The sequence below is a fragment of the Cyanistes caeruleus genome, chromosome 19 (genome assembly GCF_971803275.1).
Source record: "Cyanistes caeruleus chromosome 19, bCyaCae1.hap1.1, whole genome shotgun sequence".
In the NCBI taxonomy this organism is placed as follows: domain Eukaryota; kingdom Metazoa; phylum Chordata; class Aves; order Passeriformes; family Paridae; genus Cyanistes; species Cyanistes caeruleus.
In genome coordinates, this window is record NC_141719.1 from 8,582,021 (window position 1) to 8,593,004 (window position 10,984).

A 10,984-nucleotide genomic window follows, 5' to 3' on the forward strand; every position below is an offset into this window, starting at 1 on the left:
GCTGGGGGAGCATGTGCAGCTGGGGGACCCCCAGTGCTGCTGATGGTTGGGTTGGGGGATCCCCGACCCCCAAAGTGCTTCAGGCTGAGCCCTGCAGGCTCTGAGCAGCAAAGCAGCGCCTGCAGCATCCCCCAGCACTGCCTGGGCTCTGTGATCCTGCAGCAGCAGCAGTGAGGCACCGGCGAGGCGTTCTCAGGGCTGCCTCTCCTGGCTCTTCCACCCAGAATCCTTTCCCTCTCAGCAGCTGCTTCGGAGGATTTTCCCTGAGATGCAGCTTTGTGAACACAGTGAGCAAAGCAGGGGGCTCTCAAAAATCCCCTCACGGGGAGCAAATGAGAGCTGGGTGCCACCAGCCAGCCCTGCTGCTGTCATGGACCTGGCAGAGGCTGATGGGCCAAGTGATTCATCCATCAAAATAATTTTCCAGAAAATCGTGCTACCGGAAGATGATGGTTTTTATTAAAGGAAAATATCACTCTTTGTGTTCAGTACTTCTTGGCTTCACCACTGAAGTTTAAGCAAAACACAAGACTCTGTTTTGTGGGGTTTTACGCTTGATTTGAAAGAATGGAACTGCAGGGTGTAAATTTGGAGGGGGATTTTTATCCCAATGCTAAGCAAAGTTCTGTTTTTTATCAAGTGTTAACATTTTAATAGATGAGCATAAGGATCTCCAGCTTACCCTGGGGAAACAAGCTAACCCATCTGAGGGAAGGAGAGGCATAAATGGGGACATTGACTCCCCAGAGAGTGTCTCTCTGACCAAGTAAGGTATAAAAGCCTGATATCCCTCATGGATCTATGCCCAACTACACCAAACATCTTCTCCATAACAAAACTCTCTCCTCTGTGGCCCGAGCTGTCTCAGACACAGATTTCCCCTCAACTGCATCAGCACAGGGCACAGAGCAGCACCATTCACACACACCCATGATGGTGTTGAGTGGTCTTTCTGCTTTCTTAAAAAAAGAAAAAAAAAGAATCAAAAAAGAGAAAGGGAAAAAAAGAGAGGAAAAGAAAAAGAAAGCAACGATTGCGATGGGACCTTGGTTCAGTAATGCCTCACGTGATGGAGCACGCATTGTGTAGAGAGACCCGGACATTTTAAAAAATACAAATCTTTTCTGAGCACTTTCTGGGCATTTTTTATGGGTGCAGGGAACATCAGTGCTCCGGTTCTGCATCCATGCAGGTCTCCCAGGGGTTCTGGGGGAAGCGGGGCAGCGCGATGAGGAGGAGAGCGATGCCGCAGACGAAGAGCAGCACGAAGGAGGCGCAGGCACAGGCGAAGGACCAGGAGTAACTGTACTTGATCCAGGCTGTCTCCTTGCTGTCAATCATCCTCTTCACGGATTGTCTCATGACTTCAACAGAGATGATGATGCAGAGACCTGAAGGAAGATAGGAGCAGTGGGTTGAATAACCAGCTGTCAATTTTTCATCCCTAATTAACCGCCTCATCTGTTGTTTTGCATACAGGAGCTGCAGTGAGATTCACAGGTGAGTCACTGACTTCAGGGCTTGAAGGAACCAGTGCTCAGAACTGCCAGGAGCTCTGCCATAACTGAGGTCAGCCACACTTGTTGAGTGGGATCTTTTAGGCAGGCTTGGATGGGAAATTCAAAGTGGAGGAGGAATAATTGCATTCCCTGGGGAGCTTTTTCAGAGGTTGAGGAAGGTTTTGTATCGAGGTGACAATTTGCACCTCTGTCTTTTGCTCATTGTGGCATGTCAGAGTATTCCTGGTTCATGTACAAGTGCAGTCTTCGTGTGTTTGGGAGACAGTTGTGTATTTTGGGCCTGGATTAGCCAGGTTTTGTTGGTTTGAAACTTAATAAATGAGATAGAATATTGTGTGTCCCTGGTTCAGACTGGGACTGGCAGTGAATAACCTAGAAGGGAGTGAATATACTCTTAAAGGGGGTTGGAGAAAACACAGACCAGCTGCTGAACAGGACATTCCCACACCACACAGGGACCTGTAGTCTTGAGGCCAGGAAGAAAACGCTTTCAGGGCATTTTTAGAAGTGTCTCTGTCCCCTTAGGCTCTATCTTAAATTTCTCTGTGTTGTCCTACGAACCAAGTGCAGAAATGTGAGCAGCCCTCCTCGTACCTGCGAAGGTGTAGAACATGGATGCTGGCTTCAGCAGATAATCCCTCTTCTTCCTGAAGGACAGGAGGACGCAGATCGTCCCGATGATCGCGAAGCCAACGCTGAAGATGGCAATGGCTGCAGCTGAAATGCTGTACTCTGCCAAAGGAACAAAAATCACCAAAAATGACACGGTGTGCACATTCTGAGCCCTTGCCATCAGCTGTGGGGACATTGCTGTAGCTCACTCTGAGAACTGCACCCCTGATGCTGGGGACGAAGTGGCTTTGGTGAATTATTTCCCTCAAGTGAAAACAGGGGAAAGTATTGGCCATGTAGCTTTTGAATGTTAAGGGTATAAAAGCAGAGCAGAAAGGGAAAATGTGTTCTGAACACCCCCTGAGATAGGCCAGGGCACCTTTGCTGATCAGCCCACCTGTATGGGGCTGCTGGAGTGCCGGGCTGGAGCTGCTTTGGCTCTGCCATGGAAATGTTATTGTCAAAGCCTTGCTGGGCTCTGTGCTCTCATCCCTTCCATCACCCCACCCTCTGCTGCCAGGGTAAATAGACATTTCTCTGCTACTTTTATTCCACTCTTTCTGCAGGGCCCTGGCCCGTGCTGGTGCTGTCCCAGTGCCTGGAGAGCTGAGTGCTGCGTGGGCTCAGCCTCTGAGCGGGCAGAGCTGGGGGAGAAGGGTTTGCACAGCTCATTTTTATTGCTTTGCCTTTACAACAGTGATTTCCAGCTCTATGAAAAGCCAGCTTCTTCAGGGCATGGGATTAAACCCTCCTCAAAAGTCCTGGTTTTTGCTAAGCCATGTGCTGGACTCTTCCCCCAGCCCAGCACTGCTCAATGCCTGGGTGGAGGGGGAGAACTGCTAATTGAGTAATTCAAGCCTTCATTTGCATGTTGTGTTCGTTTTCAGATTAGTTTAATATTTAACACATGTAGCCATGCATGAACATCACACTGCCTGATGATATTTGCCTTTCAAGCCATTAAAAAAAAAATATCTCCCAGGCAAAATCATGAAGAATTTTTTTGCCTGTTACTAATTAGCTCCCATCCAAGTGAGCTATTTCTGTGAAGGGGAACAGCAGATCACTCTTTGTTCTCACTGCTTTTCATATCACTGTTTTATTATAATTTTCTAAATGTTTCTTTTTTCTCTGTGCTGGAACTGCCTGAAAGTGTTCATTTCATTGTAAAATCTTTTGCTGGGCTTAAGAATTTTCTTTTTGCCCCAAAGAAAAGAAGTTTTTCCTGATTTATATATTTTTTTTTTCTGAAGAAGTTCTTCCTGATTTTTTTCCTGCATTGCCCTGAAGGCATTGGGTGCATTTTGAAGATCAGGTGGCTGGATCAGATAGCAGAAAAGTGAGCAAAAGAAGGTGACTCAGATATCTGCTTTTCTATCCAGTTAAAATTCCTTTCTTTCCTGTCTTAGGAAGCTACTTTTTTAGGGAACCTATCTTCAGGGTTTTCCACTATTATAATTTCCACTAGAAGCAAAGCAGATTAATACATGTAATGTATTCAATGGCTCACATGTTGTAAAAATGTTGTGTTGCAAACTAGGAAGGAGTTTGTCCCCAAAGAGAGGATGAGAAAGAGAGAGGAACATGTTAGGGGGAGCCCTCAAAATATTTGGACTTATTAAAAATGTGAAATTTGTCCATGAAAGACAATTTTGCTGTAAACACTGACAGTTCATGTCTTTGTAGGATCCCTGTTCCTTCCATTCATCGATCACTCTATTTTTTACATGACTTTCATATAAAATCAATATGAAGCATAAAATTCCTAATGGTCTTCAGAGAGCCTCTGCACTTCTTTTCAGGGTCAAGACTCTGCTTGGGGTATGATTTATTCATTTAGGTTTTATTAATATCTTCCTCTTCGGTGGCAAAGGCTGAGTGTCACAGATAGTGCCGATGTTGTAAAGCCATTTTTATGCTGGAAGGACTTTTTTCAGTTTTCCTGGGTATTGACATTGTTATATATTTGTGGGACAACTTATGTAAAATCATGTTTATGGGTGTGATCATATATAAAAATAATTGTCCCCAGGACACTGGGATTTGACCTTGTCCAGGGCATTTTCCACATTTTTCCCAGCTGATGGTGCCTGTTAGAAATCCTGCTGCTTTCAGTGGAACCAGAGCTGAACCTCTCATTTTGGGGACTGCTTTCCATTAGATCTTGTGTGCTCATCTCTTCATACAACATTAGGAAAATATTTTGGAATCATTCTTACCTTTCTGGGTGGTTACTTCAAATATCTCTGAGGTCTCTCCTGGAGTGAAGTGCTTGAAGTAGGAGCAGTTGTGGTCTAAAAGTGAAAAAAAAAATCAATTTTGTGCTCTTGGAAGCCTCTGATAAAATGTAGTAAAACTGAATTAACTTTTTATTGATGCACCAAACTTGCAGTGGTCTTGAGGCTCCCTACACTTGGTGATACTGAGGAACTGGAGTTGGATCTGATTTCCCTGGGAGCAGATGAGGACTCCAGGCTCCAGCACGGACAAAGCTCTGATACCTTTTATATCCCTCTCAGAGCTGATTGCTCTTCTGTTTAAAATATGAATTACAGATGATTTTTCTCGTTCTGTCTTTGGCCATGTCACATTTCTGCCTCTCGGTGTTGCAGCATTTCCTGGGGATGGGACCTGCTGTGCCCACAGCTGAGCTGGCAGCTCCAACCCACCCACAGTGGCATCACCCCAGCAGGGTGTGGTGACCTTGGAGTGCAAACAGGGAGGATGGAGTGTCCTCATCCACCTTTCCCTCCTGGCTCTTCCCTTCTGCAGCTCCCAGATCCCTGGGTGGCAGTGGGGGGGATTTGCTGCAGGAGGAGGTTTGCTGATCTGGGGGTCCCAGAGATGAGGCTGCTGCAATGCAGCAAAGCACATGGTGTTTTACTAAAATAGGAATGCTAAGAGCTTTTTTTTTTTTGTCTGTCAGTAAAAAAGGAACAAAGCAAAGAAGACCAAAGCTTTTTGAAGCCCAAGCAGTTGCCCAGGGAAGGGAAGGCCGTATGAGCCAAGGGCAAAGAGATTCTCATGCAGGGCTTTATCCAAGTTTGATCCCATCAGAGCAGCCTATTAAGTTAATTTGATAAGACAGCAGAGTTAGATAGAGGGAGCTTTATGAAGTTCCTCTGTCTGGACCTCACATGAGCACCGTGCCAGGCACGGGGTGCTTGTAGGGGGGTTGAGAAGGATCACGATTGTGGGACAGGAGGAGATGGGGATGAGGGAAGTTGTTAGCTGATGGCCACAATCCTTTTTCCTCTCTGCCTGGCGAGGGTGACCCGGGGGAGCAGTGTCACTGCTGTCAGCAGACCCACAGGAGACTCCAGCCTCGGCCTCCCAGTGGGATGGGAAGGGTCTGGTGAGGACCTGCTGACTCGGAGCTTTGGCAGCAGCAGCAGGGTAAGGGTGGAGGGTGTTCTTGCTATTTATAACTGATTTAATTGAGGGTTTGAAGGGGTGTGGAGCTGGGAGAACAGTTGCTCGCCAGGAATTTGGCTGGAAGGGTGCAGTGGTGGGGACGTGCTGAGCTCCAGCCCTGACTGCTCCGTCCTGCTGAGCTGGGCTGGGGGGACACGCTCAGCACCTGCCCCAGCACCCCTGCAGCACCCAGGGGGCTCCCAAGGGGCCAGGAAACAGAGCCAAGGCTGCCTGAAACACAAAAATAGGGGCCCCTTCCCTTAGGGGCATCTCTTTCGTTAAATAACGGAGTTAGCACCAGCTTCCAGAAGATGCTGGGAGGAAGCCTGGGAGAAGTTGTGACCCTCTCCACATCCAGGCTGGGACAGGTTGCTCCAGCACAGGGTGAAGCCTGAGCCAGGCCTGGTGCAGGACCATGCAGGGTCTGCTGTGGGTTTCTGCCTGTGAGCATTTCAGTGGTTCCTTACAGCATTAATTTCCCTGGCAGAAGGTCCCTGTGTTCTACCTGTTGGTTCTTGTGGGTTTTTTTCCGTCATGTAAATTGTGGCTGCTGGAGTTAGTGACTCAGGGAGGATTTATTTTCCCTCTCCCAGGAGATAGGTAATTGCAAAGCAGCGGTTTTGGGCCTGTTAGGGGAAGATTCCTTCGAGACACTCTTATCTACTTAAGTTTATAAGCTGACTTTTATTTCATCTGCAGGTTCTCCTTGCTGGAGACAAGGTTAATGTTCAGCTCTGGCATCTCCTGACCTGTTCTTTATTATCCTTGCAAATGACTGGAAGAAATACATTTGATCTCAGCCCTCTGTGACTCTAATTGTGGATTTTGAGCCTCAAAGTAGTGGTTGTGTGCCTCCACCAGCAACTCAGTGGTGGCTGAGGCTGAGCATTTTGTCTGGGACACTTTATTTTGGGATTGTTTGGTTCAGCTTTTCATTAATTCTCTAAAAAGCCTGAACTCAAAGGAGCCCCCAGGTGTGCAGTACAAATGTGGAGGCATCCAGACTTGGTGTGGTGGGGAGTACACCACAGCTCTGTGTCCACTGCAGGGGAACCAAACCAGTCCAGTCCACCCTCCATCCCCATAAACCTTCCAGAGTGGACTTGTCTGCAGGAGATGGAGCTGCCTCTGTCCCTTGTGGCCCCTTAGCAAAGCTCTGCCAATGTATGATAAAAGGGGTCAGCACACAAGAGGTTTTGGAAAATCCTGGCTTTTAGTGTGGGATTTCCCCTTGTGATGAGTTTGGGAGACAGGACCTTAGAGGAGGTGTTGAGGTGAGGGCTGAGCCATGGAGGGGGCCAGGCCCTGAGCTCTTTGATACACACACAGAGTTTTGGAGATGGTCTCTCCAAGCAGTTCAATTTCACAGCTGCTTTGCAGGGTGAATCCCCTGAAACACGGAACAGACAGCCCTGCTGACAACACATTTGCTCGAGCACTTCTCCTCTCCAGTTGCCTGCACTCAGGTTCCTGTATTTACAAGGACCTGCTTCAGCTGTTGAACATCCCTGCTGCTGCCCAGATCACAGCAGCCACTTTTCAGGACAGCACCAGCACCAGAGTTACGGGCAGTGATGCTGAACTCCGTTTACAGCTGGCAGTAAAATGCTCCCGTGCCCACTGACCACAGTTAAAAATGTCTCAGTATTAATCTGAATTTGTCTGGTTTTAACAACCATCTCCCTGATTTTTTTATTTGTTACAGCAGGATGCTGAACCCTCTTCAATTTGTCAACACCCTTGGATGGGTGCTGTAAAATTTTAAAGCTCTGCCTAAATCACAGCCTGCTTTGTGGACTGCAAGCCAAGCCATCCTCCCCATTCTGCACTGTGCTGAGCTCAAAACCTAATAAATAACGTTAATCATGCCATCCATTTCCTCCACAGGGAGCGACTGGTAAATGGTTATTAATTCAGTGATAAATTCTGATGCCTCTTTCCCAGTCCTGGCAGTAATGTCTGGTTATATCTCATGATTTTCAGGAAAAGCAGCGCCTGCATCTGCTCCTTTACTGCGCGTTTGTTCATTCACATTTTCTCTGCTGCTGCAGCTTTCACAACCCTGGTGTTTCCCTGCCGACATCCCTTCCCAGAAGTGTGAAATCAATCTAACAGGAGCCTTGTGGCCACAGCCTCACTCAGCAGCCCCAGCCCCAGGGCTCTGCTCCCCTCCCCTTGCTCTGATCCTTTCCCAGCTAAAACAGGGATGAAGGTATTTATGTTAAAATTGAGGTGCGAATTTCACCCTTTGGAACGTGATTATGACACAAGCTGTCACCCGAATTCCCAAATACCTTTAAAACCTGGATGAACCAGCTCTGGTGTGGGGGCCAGTCCAGCCCCTCCACAATTCCCAGTTATTCTGTGCCTGGTGGAATGCGGCGCTGGGATGTGATTCAACGTCCGTGCAAGCACATGCTGATGTCTGTCAAAGATAGTGGCTGCTTTCCTGTGCCCTGCCTGCAAATCTGCTTTGTGCAGACAGCTGGATATTTATGAGTTTTATATTTACCCCAGGGCCGTGCAGTTTTGCTGTTTATCCACTAATTTCTATTGTTTTTCCTTTTGTGGGAGTTCTCTGTGCGTGGGGGAAGGCGTGCAGCGAGGAATACGTCTCCAGGCACGTAAGTACCTTCCTGAGAGACATTAAGCATATGGATGACACACTCCCAAGTTTGGTTAGAGGCAGATCCACATGCTGAGGCTCAGCTCCTCTCTTCACAACATGTAATTTGGCCAAAGAGATAAAGAATTGCAGTAATACAGGCAATATACCGTCAGCCCAAGCAGGAAGATTTTTCACAGGAAATTTTCAAATATGTGTTAACATATATTTCATTTCAAGCAGTGAGTCTAACACGAAGGCAATCCTGTTATTTCTGTTCTGGAAAGCTTCCAGTACCCTATAAGCCTTCTAAAAAAGCAGCGTGGCTCAGTCACAGAGGCAGTGTATTAGTGCAAACGGCATGGATGTTGCTGACTTGGCAATCAGCAAAAACATAATGAGCTCCTTTAACCATGGGAATGGAGCAGCCTTCCCGGAAAGCTGCCGTGCCCACTGCCCTCCCCATCGATTGAACTGGAGGTGGAGACGTGTGTGGGAGCAGGTGCCTCTGGTCAGAGGTGAGGAGGCTCCCTAAGTCCTTGAGAAATTGATTTAAACTCCATTTACGACTCTTTTTTGCTGGAAGCTGACAAACCATCCTGCAGGTCCCTCTCCCTGCCCTGCCCTGAGGAATGGCAGCTCAACACAGCAGTGTTGTGGATGGGCTGTTCCTCTGGGATTATACTGATCTGGAAATCCTAAAGATCTGCTTGGTGGACCCGTAAATTCTCTCTCTTGCCTGCTGCTGTCAACATGCCTGTAGGACCCTTGGCTGGGGTTCAGCAGGATTCCCTCCATCCCAATCTCCCTTTGTGATTCCCCATCCTCCTCCCCTTCTCCCCACGGTTGTTGCCGCACGGGAGACTCAAATATGGCCACAAACAGACCAGGGCAACACAGCAAAGCAGCCCCAGCGGGAGGGATGGCAACGAGGTGTTTGCACACCAACACGAGCACAGCCCCGTGCGCCCCATCCCCAACTCCGTGCCTGTTTTCCTTCTGCTGTGGGGGATGTGGAGCCTATTTCCCTTCCCTGTGTCCTCCAACCTCCTAAGCAAAGCCAGCTGAGAGTCCTGCTGCTTTCTCCCGTGCATGCTCACGTACCTCCTGGCAGGCTGATGGGCCCACAGCTCCTCTCTTTGGCACCTTGCTCCTGCATGAAAATCCGCTTGGTGCAGAGTCTCCAGAGCCCGAAATGAGCCGCCTCGCAGGTGGTGGTGTTTTTCTCCAGGCTGGGGCTGAGCACGGCCCAGTGGTCAGTCACTACGGCTGCGAAGAGCAGCGAGATGCCCACCAGGATGATGGAGAACGTCAGCCGGACCTTCAGGGGTTTGCTCTGGTCCATCTCGCTCCGGACCGGCGCTCGCGGAGGATTCGCGAGGGCTCCCGAAATCCTGGCTCATCTGAGAGCCTGGAAATGTCAGTCCCGGGGCTGCAGGCAGCTGCTGGGCTGTGTCAGGAGGATCCCAAGGCACAGCTCAGCTTTCGGCCCCGTCCCACCCGGGTTGTTTTGGATTCCCACGCCCGGCCAGGCGGGCGCTCGCCGGAGCGGCCGCAGCCGCCGCGCAGGGACTGAGATCTCTTTTCTTGCAGCATGCCCAGAAATAGGCATTAATAGGATGATTAACTTTTCAGTGAGGTTATAAAAACATCTGTGTTTATAATAGTGCTGGGCCTGGGCTCAGACTGATCCTAAACAGTTTAATAGGCCTGGAGCCCTCTCACCCCACGCCTCGCAGGAGCTCAGAGGTGGACGTGTCTCCAGAGCCCACAACTGTGGCAGAAAGTGATAAAATAACTGGTTTATTTTATAATTTATTTTTATTACAGCTATTTTTATTTTAAGCTTTTATTACAGTAATTTTTATTTACCCTGAACTGTTGTGAGTAGTTGGGGGTTTTTTGTACTGTCTGGTTTTTTTGATGTTTTGTTTTGTTTTTGTTGTTAGGTTTTTCTGTGTCTTTTTTTTTTTTTCTTTTTCTAATGCAATATCTCTCAAATACTTGTTTGCTTTCCTATCAACCAGGTTCCCCTTGATGCTTGCAGTAACTCCAGCAGCCACTCAACACATCCATTCCTTTCTCCAGAAGTGACTTCACTTGCTTAAAGCCCAGTTTGCTGGGGCTGGGCCAGCCTCTCTCCTTCCCTTTGATATTTCAGCTGATTGTAAAGCCAATTTGATGGCAATGTCAATGCAGAGGCCACTGTGGAGGTGACATTACAATTGTGATGTCAAACTGAGGAAGGTGCCAGTACCTGAATGTTAAAAGAATGGTTAAAAAAATGCCAGTGGAAAGCTGTAAATATCATTGTGTCAAGATAATGTCAGAGCTACTCCAGTCCTGCTTTATTAACACCCCAGCTTGATGTCAAAATAAAGGTGCAGAGGTGTCAGCTCAAGTTGATGAGGACGATGTGGAGCAAGGAATTAAAGTGTAGGGAGAGCATGGGAAAGGAGGAGAAAATAAAGTCTGAGTTAAAAAATATTGGTTTAAAATAACTGTAATTGAAGTATGACTTCGAGGGGTCATTACTCTGCTTGATGTGTGGCAGGGATGGCTTAGGCACCCTGTGGAGCAGAGGGGCATTTGGGCACCCAGGATGGCATCTGGAGCCCCCTTCTTGCTGGGATGTGGGAACTGTGGGCAGGAGTGAAGGCACCTGGTGCAAAATTGGAGGGGAAGGGGACCAGGGAGGGCAGTGGGGACATGGAGCAAGGCAGAGACCAGGGATGGGGCTGGCAGAGATATTAGAGGCTTCCATTTAAACCAGAACCAAGAGCTGTCATGAAAGCAGAAAGGCCTAAAGCGAGCAGACTTTAAGGCAGAAAAG

The 10,984-nt window shown here is 48.2% G+C and overlaps 1 protein-coding gene across 1 annotated transcript; it reads right to left on the reverse strand.

Moving 5' to 3' along the window:
- Positions 1-437: 437 nt before the first annotated feature.
- Positions 438-9,673, reverse strand: CACNG1 (calcium voltage-gated channel auxiliary subunit gamma 1). Its single transcript, XM_023938819.2, has 4 exons — positions 9,256-9,673; positions 4,352-4,426; positions 2,115-2,252; positions 438-1,391 (listed from the first exon to the last, which is right to left on the reverse strand). The coding sequence occupies exons 1-4, from the start codon at positions 9,494-9,496 to the stop codon at positions 1,165-1,167; spliced, it is 681 nt and encodes a 226-aa protein (XP_023794587.1). The 5' UTR covers positions 9,497-9,673; the 3' UTR covers positions 438-1,164.
- Positions 9,674-10,984: the final 1,311 nt, after the last annotated feature.

Coding starts and splice junctions, on each gene's coding strand:
- CACNG1 (XM_023938819.2), bottom strand. CDS start 9,496: ATGGACCAGAGCAAACCCCTGAAGGTCCGGCTGACGTTCTCCATCATC. Junction 4,427..9,255: donor GCCCATCAGCCTGCCAGGAG/GTACGTGAGCAT, acceptor TTTCACTTTTAG/ACCACAACTGCTCCTACTTC. Junction 2,253..4,351: donor TGAAGTAACCACCCAGAAAG/GTAAGAATGATT, acceptor TTCCTTTGGCAG/AGTACAGCATTTCAGCTGCA.